Source organism: Eretmochelys imbricata, chromosome 16, assembly GCF_965152235.1.
Source record: "Eretmochelys imbricata isolate rEreImb1 chromosome 16, rEreImb1.hap1, whole genome shotgun sequence".
In the NCBI taxonomy this organism is placed as follows: domain Eukaryota; kingdom Metazoa; phylum Chordata; order Testudines; family Cheloniidae; genus Eretmochelys; species Eretmochelys imbricata.
Window position 1 is genome coordinate 5,027,346 of NC_135587.1, and position 16,094 is coordinate 5,043,439.

General features: G+C 50.0%; 1 protein-coding gene across 2 annotated transcripts in view; it reads left to right on the forward strand.

The window, feature by feature from the left end:
- RGS3 (regulator of G protein signaling 3) overlaps positions 1 to 16,094 on the forward strand; it is a 176,174-nt gene that overhangs the window by 111,284 nt on the left and 48,796 nt on the right. For both annotated transcript variants that reach the window (XM_077835668.1, XM_077835669.1), the window contains exon 16: positions 4,267 to 4,389. In XM_077835668.1, the coding sequence (XP_077691794.1) occupies positions 4,267 to 4,389 (123 nt within the window). The remainder of the gene's footprint in view (positions 1 to 4,266; positions 4,390 to 16,094) is intronic.

Genomic DNA, 16,094 nt, shown 5'->3' on the forward strand with positions numbered 1-16,094 from the left:
TTAAGTGATCACTCTCCTTACAATGTGTATGATAACACCCATTTTTTCATGTTCTGTGTGTATATATATCTCCTCTCTGTATTTTCCACTGAATGCATCTGATGAAGTGAGCTGTAGCTCACAAAAGCTTATGCTCAAATAAATTGGCTAGTCTCTAAGGTGCCACTAGTACTCCTTTTCTTTTTGCGAATACAGACTAACACGGCTGTTACTCTGAAACTTTGTTGTTCTGTAATTCCCCCCTTGAAGATGAGTCATGCAAGTGGACTCCTCCCATCAGCTGAGTTTGCAGCTCAGAGCACATGGGAGGAGGGGAATAAAAGCTGCTAACAAGAAGGAGCTGATTATCTCTATGCTGCTTGGACTCTGGGGAGATGGTTTGTAGGCACAAGCAAGAGGTCGGCAGTGCTTAGCCTGGATTAGCCCTAAAGGTCGTATTGAGCATGCTTGTTATAGAAGTTTCTCTTGTCTTTTGAAACTTAACATTTAACCTTCTAAATAACTCTCTTGTTTCCTTTTCCTATTGATAAATCTGTGTATAGTTTATTATAGGATTGGCTACAAGTGTTGTCATTGGTGTGAGAGCTGCACTTGATAAGTGGTTGATGAAATCTAAGTATAAAACTTTCACGGTTTGTGCCCTGGTTCTTAACAGTCTGCCGGGATGCTGATACTCACGCTCTTGAGTCACTGTAGGCAGCTTGACAGGGGCTATTGGTTTTGTGCCATTATTTTATTTTGATGATGGATTAGAAGGCCCAAGGAGGCCTTTGTTTTCAATACCTCACTTGTTTTTATATCAGGTCTTCCCTGTGTTTTCTGGTGGTCCCCTTGGGGGAGGAGAGAACTAGAATGGGGGCTTTCCTTTGTTGAAATAGAGGAGTGTTGCTCTTTAACTCAGTGAGCTTTACTTCCAACAGTTTGTAGTGCATATGAATTAAATGAGTTTTAAAAAACAAACAAAAATTAGAGCATTTGAAATACTCCTGGGGGAATTCTGCACTAAAAAATTAAAAATTCTTTGCACAATATTTTAAAATTCTGTATATTTCATTTGTCAAAATAGCACAATATAATCACACTGGTTTCAATTATTTTGGTAATTTATTTAAACTCTAATACAATGGATGGAGAATGGGAGTGGGAAGCATTGGAGGAAATCCCCAAACCTCCTCTTTCTAAGAGTAATGTAGCTAGGTTTTACTCTTTATTTCTAGTTATTTGTCAACAAATATATGCAGCTGTATGCTCATTGTTACATCATAGGCAACTGAAGAGCAAGTGAAGGCTGGAGAATCAAAGTCACAATTTATATTGGTTACTGAGTGTCTCCAGAAAGGTCAGTAGCAAACAGTTCATGGAGCATATTGTGATAGGAAAACATTTTAGTCCAAAAATTTAGATCAGTTCTAATCACTGAAGCACCATAAGCATTTATAAGCCATACTGTCCTTTACACGCACTCTGGCAATGTAAAGGAGCCTTAAAACTTTTACACCTGTTTTATACTCCTTGGGGGAATTCACTAAGAACAATGGGAACAATTCACTAAGCAGGCAGGCTGCTACATTCTGCTCTGCCTGAGGGGACAGAGCCTGCCGCACACCTACCTCCTCAGAAATACCTCGAAGCCCTGCCCCTCCACACTGAGCATGCTGCAATAGTGAGCAAGAGGGACAGAATGTCTGTCTCTCTCACAAGCATGACTGTCAAGCCCCCAGCTTCGGTGGTAATTTACTTCTCTACCAGCTGCTCCAGTTGCCCGAACTGAGTGCCCATGCTGCTGGGGAAGGGTGCGTGACCGCTCTTATGGCTTCCCTTTGCTTCCCCCTCAGAAGTCATTTTTCTGTGGGGAAGCAACAAAATCTGTGGGGAACTTGAATTCTGCATGTGTGCAGTGGTACAGAATTCCCCCAGGAGTATTTAAACAATCTGACTAAAAAGCATTTTTCCTCCCAGCTGCGTACTCTCTGTGATGTCACAAACCTGCAAGTTCCCAAGTTGCCCACAGAGCCTTCCAGGAAAACAGAATAGCTAAGACCCCACCTTTCTGATAGAAAAACCCATTAGGCAAAAAACACATTGAAGCATAAAAAAGCCTGATAAGGAAGTTAAAAGGCCCATGACCAGCATTTTATTACTTGCAGGTCACTCTTAAAATCTTGGTTTGCAAAATTAACCAGTGTGAAATCATCCAGCTGCAGGTCCTGCTGGGCCATATGTGAAGGGAGATCTGCCAGGCCCCAGGCAGACCCCACGTAGCTGCTTAGCATGTAACTTTTGGGGCAAGAGGGTGGCAGTTCAGAGGCTTGGCGATGTTTCCCATTGCGGGTGTGCATGAGGATTTCACCAGCTCCTGGGGTGGGAGCTGACCAAGGGAACAGGCCAAGGGACAGCAGAGCAGTTTGTTCCCACTCACATATTACAAAGTATGTGTGATGGGCTCACAGCAGATGGGAGAGGCTGAAATATGTGCTGGGATGGGGTGCAAGCTCACTGGCACCTGGGGGTGCACCAGGCAGATGCCCGTGAAGCCCCTTTGCTTGGGATGAGTTCCATCATTTCTTTTCCTCAGCACACGTTGTTCCTGGTGGCTCTTCCCCGTGTGACCCAGGGACCACTTGGTGGCCACTGGAGGAGGAACAGGGGTGTGTAAGGGTTACAGCAGTCCCCTGGGTCTGGTCTCTACATCATAGCTTGTCAAGGGCATCATGTGAGGTCTCTGTTGTCACACTGGTGGCCATAGCCAGTGTGAGCGGAACATATGGGGAATACGTAAGGAGTTATGTATCTGTGCTTTTGAGGGCTGTGAGTTGGAGGTGGTCACCAGAAGGTGATAAACAAGTTTATTTCAGGTAGGAAACACTTAACTACCTGTCTGGCTATATGTTAAATTGAGTATTTAATTTAATGTATACTTCACCATGGACACCTATTTACAGTCTGAGCAAAATGCTAATGAAGAGATTGCAGAGCCTCACCTCCAGGGAAGGTTCTCTCCAGGAAAACATAAGCAGCAGGGGGTGCAAGTGAAGACAATAAGGGTAGGAAGTCGGAACTATGTCTGGAGTGTAGAGGTACACCTTGACCCAGGGGACAAGCTGCCAGCTGGTTGTCTGATGAATGGAGGTTCACAGCCGGTCTGGTTGTTTAATGCTGGGTGAGGTGCTCTGGGGAAGCTAACCTTTCTGAGACAGGAGAATGGCTTGTTAGTTAAGTTCAGGCTCTAGAAAGCTCTTGTGATTTTAATTTATATGTAACCATTTGTTTCCATTAATTCTACTTGCTACTTCTCTGTCCTGTGTTCAGTGACCATGTGCATGTTTTCACTGAAATGTACCTACGTACTGTGAGTTGAGCGGGGCGGGACCCTGAGGTGTACCAGGGAAGCTGGGGGCACTGTCCCTTTGGGACCAGTGAATCTGTGAATCCTGTGTCTCAGGCGGAGCAGGGGCCGGGCACTCCAGGACCATACTTGGAGGGTAGAGTGTGTCTGCCCAGGGACAGCAGGGCTTGTGTTGCCCATGGCTGGTGTAGTCGGGGAGCTGACCCCAGGCAGGCATAGACAAGGCTGCTCCATGCTAAGGATGCACGGCAGCAAGGTGCCTCACAATCCTGGGTACCCCCATGAAGCATCACGCCCCATGTCTCATGCAGAATTTGCCTGATCACAGATACAGCGCGCTGTCCACATGAACCTGATGCCCCTGCCCCTAAGCCAAGCTGCTGCAAAAGGGAGGAGCCGTTTCGGTGCCACCTGGCACCCCTCTGTGCAGGTCTGGTGGTTCTAGCTTCTCCCTAGATTAGCCCTAGCCCTGCACAGCCTAGGCTTGGCTGCTTTCGTTGTACAGGCTCTGGAGTCTCACGCTGTTTGCACACAGCAAAGAACAATTTCCATCCTCTGAATTAGCTCAATAGCCGCATTTCCATTGTGGTGTCACGTGATGCAATATTGCTGACATTCTGTCCATCTCTCACCACACCGCTCTCACTTATTGGGAACAAAAATCCCATTGCTCCACATTACAGCCAGCCTTTCAAGCTTCTTGACAGTGTGCCACTTCTGAACTGATTTTACCCTTTGTTTTGCTATCTCCTGGCTCCTCAGTGCCTGAAGTGATGGGCACTTACTCAGAGTGAGCTCTCCACTTGCACTTACATTCATCCGAGATGGGGTTTGGGAAGCTTGTACTTTTGCAAACAAAGCCAGGGCCTGTGACACACTGCTAATGACCTCGCTCTCTGCCTGTGTTTCCTTTACGTCAGAAGTCGGAGTGCTTATTAAGTTTGGAGGCTTACTCCCAGGAGCAGAAGAAGAGGATCTGCTGGTGTCTGGCTGAGAACATCACTAAGCAGCAGCATCCGGCAGCAGCTCCTGCTGAGAACAAGGTAAGGAGCCAGCGGGCTGGCCGGCTGGGCAGACAGGGCATCCTCTCTCTGGCACCACAGGGCTGGGGCCTTCCCTGTCATAGGGGCTTTGCTCAGCCCACACTCCTGCCAGGACCCACGCTCTCAAAAACCAACTTCAGCCAGAGGACCTGCCAGCTCACATCAAGGGGCTGCTGTGGCCTGCTCCCTGGGTATCTATTTGGACAGTGAAGGCTGCACAGCTCCAGCACATGGACTTTTAACTGCTTCCCCGGAGATAATGCATGGCTGCAGGGCAGGGATAATCACAGAGGGGAAGCAGAGCCTTGCAATGCACACAAGGTTCAGGCTGTGAACTCTGGGCCCTAATGGAAAGGCTGGAGCCATGGGGTCCTGCATAGCTGCACTGCTGGGGCTGTGCCTCCTTTCCCCAGCAAGGTAGCCTCAGGCTGGCCCCAGCAGCCTGGTGTCGTGGCACAGAGAGGCCCTGTTTATCCTACACATTGAGGTGGCAACACCAGCTCTCCTGCATTAAAGAGATGCAGTCGGCTTGTGAGCCGAGAAGACTGGAGTGCTCTGTGCAGAGAACGGGCAGAGTGTGAGAAGCCTCCCAAACCTGGGCTCCTAACATGTCCAGTCCCTGCCCTGGTGAGAGACCCCTGGTCTCCTTGGGCACTGCTGAACCTGCCAGCAAGGGGCCTGCTAGTGCCAGGGGCTTTCCATGCTGGGGCCCTGGCTTCCCTCAGGAGCTGGGCTCACTCCGCTGTCTCAGTGGGAGCAGAGAGTAGTATAAACTCCTGGCGTTGTCTGGTATTTCTACCTTCCGGGGCTCGCAGCCATTCTCTCAGCCCTGCTGAGGACTGGAGCAGCTGGCCATCATGGCAGTACTCGTACAGAGGGGCTCAAAGCCCTCGAGGTGCCATGGTGGTGGGAATACCTGGGTCCTGTCTACACAAGCACGTCCCCATGACTCTGATGGTGGAGCTGCACCGCTCCTAGAGCAGCACTGGGAGAATGTTTAAAACTTCGCCCAGACCCCGCCTGGCCTGCCCATGTTCGGCCTTGCTTAAAGCACAGGTCTGAGGCTCTCATTTTTGCTGCATTTGTAGACGCAAGGCGGGTGCTGAGGAACAGAAGGTCTCAGCCTCCTGCCTGACTCATGTGCAGCGTCCCAAACTGGGTCAGCACAAACTGACTGCAGGAGACAGAGCTTCTAGACACCTTCTCCTTCAGATTTCAAAGGAGCTGGAAGAGCTTTGTGAGGCAACAACAAACAAGTTGGAGACCCCCGATTAGTAACTAAACCCCCAGGAAATGCAAATAACCTGGGGTCAAATAATGCTCTCCCCCTCCTCCTCCATTGGGTGACAAGGCTCCGTATCCATCCGTCCATCCCGTGGGGACTTAGCTAACTCCTACTCGGAACAAGACATGTCCTATGTTGGTGATATTGCAGTGTAGGCTATTGCCAGGACAATGTATGAACCTGAGCAGTCCAGCTGAAGTCTCAGCAAGGAGGAGCGATGCAGCTCCACTTCCTGATGTGCTGATGGGTTTGTGGCTGATTCGGGAGGCTTGGCCTGTTTTCAGTCCTTTTCCTCCTTCCATCTTCAAACGCCGTGTCCATGGCTGGGGCAGGTGAGCTATGGGGCATCCCCTGATCCTGTACTTTCCCTTCCACCACTGCAGAGCTCAGCACAATGATAGGGTTTGCCTGTGTAAGCAGTGTTCTTAGGGAAGACTTTAGATCAGGAGTGGGCAAACTTTTTGGCCTGAGTGCCATATCGGGGTTGCGAAACTGTATGGAGGGCCTGGTAGGGAAGGCTGTGCCCCCCAAACAGCCTGGACCCCACCTTCTATCCATCCCCTCTCACTTACTGCCCTGCTCAGAACCCCCGACCCGTCCAACCCCCCCTGCTCCCTGTCCCCTGACTGCCCCAACCCCTATCCACACCCCCGTCCCTAACCGCCCCCCGGGACCCCAATCCCATCCAACCCCCCTGTTCCCTGTCCCCTGACTGCCCTCCCCCAAAGCTCCACCCCATCCAACCGCCCCCTGCTTCCTGTCCCCTGACTGCTCCCCAGGACCCTCTGCCCCTTATCCAAGCCCTTCCCGCCCCCTTACCGTGCCATTCAGAGTGGCAGGAGCTCACAGCCACGCCCAGCAGGAGTGGTGGGCCAGAGCACCGGCGGCGCAGTGCGCTGAGGCTGCAGGGGAGGGGGGACAGCAGGGGAGGGGCCGGGGGCTAGCCTCCCTGGCTGGGAGCTCAGGGGCCAGGCAGGATGGTCCCGCGGGCTGGATGTGGCCCGCGTGCCGTAGTTTGCCCACGTCTGCTTTAGATCCTAGCTGTGCATCGTCTGGTGTTTGCATCCTTCCCAGGTGTCATTCCTTAGACCAGGGGAAGAGTGAGGCTGAGTCTGTGCGGGAAGGGTCTGCCAGGGCTGGAGTGGGTGCCGTTCCTGGGAGTGGGGTAGAGGAAATGGTCGGAGAGACTAAATGCCAACAGGAAGCTTGCCAGGAGCTCTTACACTGAAGTACCAGGGGTTGCATGATCTCCCCTCTGAGTCCTGATGACACAGGCAGTTTGTTCTGGCACTGAGGGCTTTGGCTGTGCAGGGTGGTATACACAGCGAGGGGCTGTGCCAAAACTCACCTGACAGCACGCACACAAGATGAATTGGCTCACTGATTTTAGCCAAGGTGTAAGGATTTGCTGTGGTTTATGTGCCGAGTCAGCAGGGATCCTGTCAACAGTTCTAGACCCAGTGTTCAAATCATTTCCATCGAAAAGCTCTGCCCAGTCTGGCTTGGCTCTAAGATTCATCAGGGGATTCCTCTAGGGTCAGCATTTGCAGTGAATCCAGATGCTGTTTTAATCAGGGGAGTGATGGTGGTGTCCTTCATGCCCTGAGATTGAACCGATCTCATAAGGGAGGCTCTTCATTGAGTCCGATCACAGAGGAAGCTGCAAGGCCTGGAGTCTCTGTCCCGCACCAGGCAGGGCTGGCGCTGGGGAGCTGGTGCTCAGATTATGGACTGGCCACCTCTCATCATCTCCCATGGTTTTGGAATGGGTGGACTGAATGCCAAGTCAATTCCTTGTCAAGCCCATTGGAATATGCATATGCAGTCCCGGGGTCAGTGGGGATTGTCACTGCCGCAAGGCTGTGCATTGTTCCCACTGGCTCAGAGGCAGCAGGCGAGGAGGAGGCTGGGACATGATGAGAATGCTGCAGCTGAAGACACCATTGGTGCTATTTTATTAAATGACTCTCTTGCCCTTCCCTTGTCCCTTCCAGCCCAGGATCTGAGAGCACTTTGCAGGTGCGACTCCCACTTCCAGGCTGCTGGGCCTTGTCCCAGCTGCACAGACAGGGAACTGAGGCACAGAAATGGCAAGCAGCTTGCCCAGTGGCACCCAGTGAATTGGGTCAGAGCCAGAACTAGAGCCCCAGGGCTGCCTTCTCTGCTGGCAGAGAGGACACCCTGGGCATGGCGACGGGAGGTGGTGCCAATGAGCTCTGATTCTGGGACTGGTTCTAGGGCAGCACCAGCCCTAGCACAAATTAGAGGAGGCTGGGACTTGTCTAGTCTCCACTGCCTGGCTCTAGCCCATGGGGCCAGAGTGCTAGCCCAGACTAACTGAAGTGCCACCCCTCTCCTGCCCTGACACACGCATGCGGCAGTGGTGGCTAGAGGGAGTGAGTAACCAGCTGGGGAGATCCAGCAGCTTTCTGGCTCCTCTGTGCTGCTGGAACAAAGATGAGATTCTAACCCTTATCTGCCAGACCCCCACCTTACCCCTGCCAATCTTCATTCCTTGCAGACCCCGGTCGTCAGCGGGCGGGATCGAACTGGGGACTTCTGGAGCTTAGTGCATTAGCTAAAAGCCAGCTGGCTGTTACCTAAGGCTATGTCTACACTACGAAATTAGGTTGAATTTATAGAAGTCGATTTTTTAGAAATTGATTTTTTACGGTCGATTGTGTGTGTCCCCACTTAAGACCATTAAGTCGGCGGAGTGCGTCCACAGTACCAAGGCTAGCATCGACTTCCAGAGCTTTGCACTATGGGTAGTTATCCCACAGTTCCCGCAGTCTCCGCCGCCCGTTGGAATTCTGGGTTGAGATCCCTATGCCTGACGAGGCAAAAAACATTGTTGCTGGTGGTTCTGGGTACATGTCGTCAGGCCCTCCCTCCCTCCCTCCGTGAAAGCAATGGCAGACAATCGTTTTCACCCCTTTTTTCCTGGGTTACCTGTGCAGATGCCATACCACGCAAGCATGGAGCCCGCTCAGCTCACTATCACCATATGTCTCCTGGGTGCTGGCAGATGTGGGACTGCATTGCTACACAGCGGCAGCTCATTGCCTTGTGGCAGCAGATGGTGCATTACGACTGGTAGCTGTCCTCGTCGTCTCCTGGGTGCTCTTGGCCGGCCTCGGTGAGGTCAGTCAGGGCACCTGCGCGGACATGGCTGCTCCTGGCAGATCTTGGTGAGGTTTGTCAGGGGCGCCTGGACATAAATGGGAATTACTCAGGTCATTCTCTTCTTTAAGTTTTGTCTAATGGAGATTCAGTCCTAGCTGGAATATTGGCAGAGGGATAGCTCAGTGGTTTGGGCATTGGCCTGCTAAATCCATGGTTGTGAGTTCAATCCTTGAGGGGGCCATTCTGCCTCAGGCTGCTCTCCCAGCCAGCAGCACTGCAAGCACCCAGGAGATAATAATAGCTAGCAGTTGTACTGCACCGTCTGCTGCCTGCCTATCCCTTGCTTCCCCCCTCCTTGAAAACAGTGGCCGACAATCATTTCATGCATTTTTTTCATGCGGTCGCCATATTTCTGTCAGCATCATCATCCACCCACCGCTTCCGCTGCCACTCTGCTCTCCTGCAGACGCCATACCATGGCAAGCATGGAGCCCGCTCAGATCACCGTGGCAGTTATGACCGTTCTAAACACCATGCTCATTATCCAGCAGTATATGCAGAACCAGAACCAGAACCTGCAAAGGCAGGTGAGTAGGCGACGGCAGTGTGGTGAGGAGAGTGATGAGGCATGGACACAGACTTCTCTCAAAGTATGGGCCCCGGCAATTTGGACATCATGGTGGTAAAGGGGCAGGTTCATGCTGAGGAACGCCAATTCTGGGTCCAGGAAACAAGCACAGACTGGTGGGACCACATAGTGTTGCAGGTCTGGGATGATTCCCAATGACTGCGAAACTTTCACATGCGTAAGGGCACTTTCATGGAACTTTGTGACTTGCTTTCCCCTGCCCTGAAGCACCAGAATACTAAGATGAGAGTAGCCCTCACAGTTCACAAGCGAGTGGCGATAGCCCTGTGGAAGCTTGCAACGCCAGACAGCTACCGGTCAATCGGGAATCAATTTGGATTGGGCAAATCTACTGTGGGGGCTGCTGTGATCCAAGTAGCCAACCCAATCACTGAGCTGTTGTTATCAAGGGTAGTGACCCTGGGAAATGTGCAGGTCATAGTGGATGGCTTTGCTGCAATGGGATTCCCTAACTGTGGTGAGGCGATAGACGGAACCCATATCCCTATCTTGGCACCGGAGCACCAAAGCAGCAAGTACATAAACCGCAAGGGGTACTTTTCAGTGGTGCTGCAAGCACTGGTGGATCACAAGGGACGTTTCACCAACATCAACGTGGGATGGCCGGGAAAGGTACACGACGCTTGCGTCTTCAGGAACTCTGGTCTGTCTCAACAGCTGCAGCAAGGGACTTGCTTCCCAGACCAGAAAATAACCATTGGAGATGTTGAAATGCCTATAGTTATCCTTGGGGACGCAGTCTACCCCTCCCCCCTGCGTTCTTGGGCGTCTGGGTGAGGAGGCTATGGAACCTGGGGAGGAGGGCGGTTGGTTACACAGGGGCTGTAGCGGGGGTCTGTGCTCCAGCTGCCTTCCCTGCACCTCAGCCATACACCGAAGCATATCAGTTTGATCCTCCAGTAGCCTCAGCACTGACTCCTGCCTTCTGTCAGCAAGCTGACGCCACCTCTCATCTTCAACCCACCACAAATTATCTTCAACCCACCACCTGTCCTCGTGTTCGTATTGTGCTTTCCTAGACTCTAACATTGTGTGCCTCCACGCATTCTGCTGGGCTCTTTCAGTGCAGGAGGACTCCATGAGCTCAGAGAACATTTTATCGCGAGTGCATTTTTTTTGCCTTCTAATCTTTGCTAGCCTCTGGGACAGAGATGATAGGGGGAGCGTTGAAACATTTTCAGCTGCGGGAGGGGGAAAAAGGGAGAGTAGTATTTAAAATACACATTTTAGAGAACAATGGGTAGACTCTTTCAAGGTGAACCTTGCTGTTAACATTACATAGCACATGTGCATTCGGTATAAGGTCGCATTTTGCCTCTTATATTGAGGGTCTGCCGGTTTGGTGTGAGAGATCACACGTGCAGGGCCGGCAGGCAACAGAATTCAGCTTGCAGGCAGCCATGGTAAGCCACAGTCTTTTGGCTTCTTCAACCTTCATAACATGTGGGAATGATTCCAAACAGCAGTGCCCTCCTTTCCCATACGAAGCACCCGTTGGGTTGGCCATTTAAAAGGGGGGGGCTGCGGTTTTTGAGTTCACGTGCAGCACAAACCCAAAGAAACCCCCCCACACACACCCAATTCTTTCGGATGATCACTTCATCCCTCCCAGCACTACATGGCTAACAGTGGGGAAGATTTCTGTTCAGCCACAGGCACACAGCCCAGCAGGAATGGCCACCTCTGAATGTCCCCTTAATAAAATTACCCTGTTTCAACCAGGTGACCGTGAATGATATCACTCTCCTGAAGCTAACACAGAAAGATAAAGAATGGATGTTGCTTGAATGCCAGCAAACACGCGGACCATACTCTGCCATGCTTTGTTATGCAGTGACTCCAGACTACATGCTACTGGCCTGGTGTGGTAAAGTGTCCTACCATGGAGGAGGGAATAAGGCTCTGCCCTCCCCAGAAACCTTTTGCATAGGCTTTGGGAGTACATCCAGGAGAGCTTTATGGAGATGTCCCTGGAGGATTTCTGCTCCATCCCCAGACACGTTAACACACTTTTCCAGTAGCTGTACTGGCCGCAAATTATTCATTAAACACGCTTGCTTTTAAACCATGTATTATATTTACAAAGGTACACTCACCAGAGGTTCCTTCTCCACCCAGTGGGTCCAGGAGCCCGCCTTGGGTGGGTTCAGGGGGTACTGGCTCCAGTTCCAGGGTGAGAAACAGTTCCTGGCTCTCGGGGAAAACAGTTTCTACGCTTGCTTGCTGTGCACTATCTTCAACTTCCTCCTCCTCATCATCTTCCAGTTCCTCCCGTTTGGTCCATGCTGGAGCTCTTTTGCGATTCTGGGACTGCATGGTCACCTCTGGTGATGAGATCTGTGCTCACCTGCAGCTTGCCACGCTGGCCAAACAGGAAATGAGATTCAAAAGTTTGCGGCCCTTTTTCTGTCTACCTGGCCAGTGCATATGAGTTGAGAGTGCTGTTCAGAGCGGTCACAATGGAGCACTTTGTGATAGGTCCCAGAGGCCAATACTGTTGAATTGCGACCACACTACCTCAAATTCGACCCAGCGATGTCGATTTAAGTGCTAATCCCCTCATCAGGGAGAAGTACAGAAATCAATTTTAAGAGCCCTTTAAGTCGAAGTAAATGGCTTCGTCGTGTGGACATGTGCAGAATTAAATCGATCTAACACTGCTAAATTCGACCTAAACTCGTTGTGTAGACCAGGGCTAAGGCTGTAGAGCAGACTTATTAATTGCTCCCTAAGTGGTCTCGATGCCACTAGATGGGACACAACACCACACCCACAAGGTTTGTGGGTTACATACTTCTCCTAGCTGAGGAGGCGCATCCCAAGCTTCAGAGTCTTCCCAGTTGAAATCGTGGATGAGCCCCAACTTGTAACACCCAACAGATCCTGTTCATCGGCTGGCGGGATTGAACCGGGGACCTCTGGAGCTTAGTGCATGAGCCTCTACCACATGAGCTACAAGCCAACAGCCTGTTAGCTGAGGCTGTGGAGCGTCTCATTTAACTCGCTCTAAGTGGTCTCGGTGCCACTACATAGGACAGAACGCCACACCCAGGAGGTGTGTGGGTTACACAGGCACTCCCATTAGGCATTAGCACGGAGTCCTGGTGCTCCTGGCCCTTTGATCCCACTCCCTCCTTTTTGGCTGGGGTGCATTGAATTTTCTGGCTGAATATCATCTGCTTCCAGATGTGTGTGGACTCTGGTATTTCACTGCATGCTAATAAGTGCAGTGCAAATCTGCACTTCCTGTGCTGTGCTGGTAGAAAGCCTGTCAGTAGGGTACAGCTGGGATTGGCTCCCTCTGTGCCGAGCACCAGGGGGTTCCCAATCCAGCCCCAGTCCCTCCCATAGGGAAGGTTTGGAGGGAGCAGCAGGGGTTCATGAGGCAGAGCCCTCAGCCTTCCATCATGCTGCCAGGACACTCCTGCTGTTTGTTCTACTTGCAGCAGTGGTTTGGGGATGGGAAGTGGGGTTGTTTGCAGTCAGCTGAGGCCCAGCTGGGCAGCTGCACACACACCTGGGCTGCCCGTGTGAGGCTGGCACACTTGGTGTGAGTCATGCTGCCCCTCCTGCTTTTGGCAGCCTCCTGCAGTTGCCTATGTGGACCAGGGATGAGAGTTTGGGCGGTTGGAAAGCTTGGCTCTTTACTTACTGGTCACATGGGGTGTAAGAAGCCACCTCAAGGTCACCTCTATTGGCAGGACAGAGTCTCCTGAGGGTAGTTCTGACCTTGGGCTGTAGGACTACAGATGACAGCAACCTTTTCCCATGCGGCTTGGGGGTTAAGCTATGGCCTGTGCATATCAGCTCAGAGAATCCAGGGCCCACACTCCCTCCTGCACTGAGATACAAACTGCTAGGCATGGGACAGGTTGAATAGTTGTGGAGGGTCATTGTTTCAGGAGAAGGTGCTGAGTGACACACTCCCTGGGTGACAAGAAGGAGCTTTTTAATGGTGGTTTGAACATGCTGTAGCAGTGGTCACACCAGTGCCAAAGATAGAGATAAAATCACCTCCCTACTCTTACTCAAGATTCCCCTTTTCATGCATCCAAGGATCGCATTAGCTCTTTTGGCCCAGAGCATTGCACTGGGAGTTCATGTTTAGTGGATTATCCACCATGACCCCCAACTCCTTCTCAGAGTCACTTCTTCCCAGGATAGAGTAAGTACAGCCTATATTGTCCCAGGTTAGTGTAAGTAAGTTTCCCATCCTGTCAGAATGGCCTAACTTTTGTTCCTCGATGTATGACTTAAAGTTTGGGCATACTGTAAAGCATGTTGCTTACTGTGACCAGGTCGAGCTAGATGGCTATGGGAGAGTAATAGAAGGCAGATATATTAGCCCCAGGCTAAGTAGGTCCCTTTTTCCTGGGTAAGGTAACAGGGAAGGTTCCAGAACAATCAGGAACCTTCTGGAGACAATTAAGACAGGCTGATTAGAACACCTGCAGCCAATCAAGAAGCTGCTAGAATCAATTAAGGCAGACTAATCAGGACACCTGTGTTTTAAAAAGGAGCTCACTTCAGTTTGTGGTGTGTGTGTGAGGAGCTGGGAGCAAGAGGCGCTAGGAGCTGAGAGTGAGAACGCAGACTGTTGGAGGACTGAGGAGTACAAGCATTATCAGACACCAGGAGGAAGGTCCTATGGTGAGGATAAAGAAGGTGTTGGGAGGAGGCCATGGGGAAGTAGCCCAGGGAGTTGTAGCTGTCGCACAGCTGTTCCAGGAGGCACTCTAGACAGCTGCATTCCACAGGGCCCTGGGCTGGAACCCGGAGTAGAGGGCGGGCCCGGGTTCCCCCCAAATCCTCCCAACTTCTGGTCAGACACAGGAGGAGTCGACCTGAACTGTGAATTCAGAAAAACGGCCAAGCTGAGGGCTGCCGTGAAGTTCCAAGACAAGCAAATCTGCCAATAAGCTCAAGACCCACCAAGGTAGAGCAGGAACTTTGTCACATTACTTGCTCTCAGCTCACCAAGTGATCCAGATCGCTCTGTAGTGACCTGTCCTCTTCTTTATTTACCACTCCCCCAGTCTTTGTGTCCCCTGTAAACTTTATCAGTGATTTTATTATTTTCTTCCAGGTCATTGATAAAAATGTTAATAGCATAGGGCCAACCAATCCCTGTAGCACCTCACTAGAAACACACTGCTTGAAGATGATTCCCTGTTTACATTTACATTTTGAGACCTATCAATTAGCCAGATTTTAATCCATTTAATGTGTGCCATGTTGATTTTGTATCATTCCAGTTTCTTAATCAAAATGTTGTGCGGTACCAAGTCAAATGCCTTACAGTAGTATAAGTATATTGCATCAACACTATTACCTTTATCAACCCAACCTGTAATCTGATAAAAAAAAATGTCAGGTTAGTGTGACGGGATCTGATTTCCATAAACCCACGTGATTGGCATTAATTATATTACCTTCCTTTAATTCTTTATTAATTAAGTCCCATATCAGCAGCTCCATTATTTTATCTGGGATCAATGTCAGGCTGACAGGCCTATAACTACCCAGTTTATCCTGTTTAAACAGTGGCACAACATTAGCTTTCTTCCAGTCTTCTAGAATTTCCCCAGTGTTTCAACAGTTATTGAAAATCAACATGCACAGTCCAGCAAGCTCCTCAGCCAGCTCTTTTAAAACTGCTGAATGCAAGTTATTCAGACTTGCTGATTTAAAAATGTCTAAATTTAGTAGCGACAAGGTGGGTGAGATAATATCTTTTACTGGATCAACTTATGTTGGTGAGAGAAACAAGCTTTCGAGCTCACACACAAAGCTTTTCTCTCTCACCAACAGAAGTTCATCCAATATTACCTCACCCATCTTGTCTATCTAGTATCCTGGGACCAACACAGCTACAGCAACACTGTATATAACTTCAATAGCTGCTGTTTAACATCCTCCTCAGTTACTGCTGGAATGGAAAGTGTTTATACTTATGTTGTCATACGATATGGCTACATCGTGTGGTCCCCCCCCCAAACGCAGAACAGAAATAGTTATTGAACACTTCTGCCTCATCTGCATTTTTATTGATAGTTCTACCATTTCCATCTAGTAATGGACCAATACTGGTATTAGGATTCTTTCTGATCCTAATATGCTTAAATAATTCCTTATTATTCTTCTTAACTCTGCTGGCCATAGAGTTAGTCTTCTGTCCGTTTGCTTTCCTTATCAGTTTTCTACAGTTCTAGCATCTGATTTATATTCATTACTATCAATTTCCCCTTTTTCCATTTGTTATCTATTTTTTATTGTTATTATTTATAGTTGCCTTCACTTCCCCTCTAAGCCAGGTTGTTGATTTTAACCAGTGTGGCCTTCTTTCTCAGTTGTGGCTTTTTGGGCATCTAGTAAAGTGTTCTTAAGTGAGTCCCAATTATCATTCACATTTTTCTGTTTAAATTCATCCTCCCAGCTGATTTGTCTCTTAATTGTTTTCAGCTTTGTGAAAAACTGACCCTTGAAAACACCAGGTATATGTATTGTACTTGCTGCTTTCAAAGGGTCATTGAAGGGGGAAAGACCATAACAGAACACGTGTAGGAAATGGCGGAAGTGCTAAATGACTTTTTTTGTTTCAGTTTTCACCAAAAAGAGATTGGACATCTAACAGTGAACGCCAGT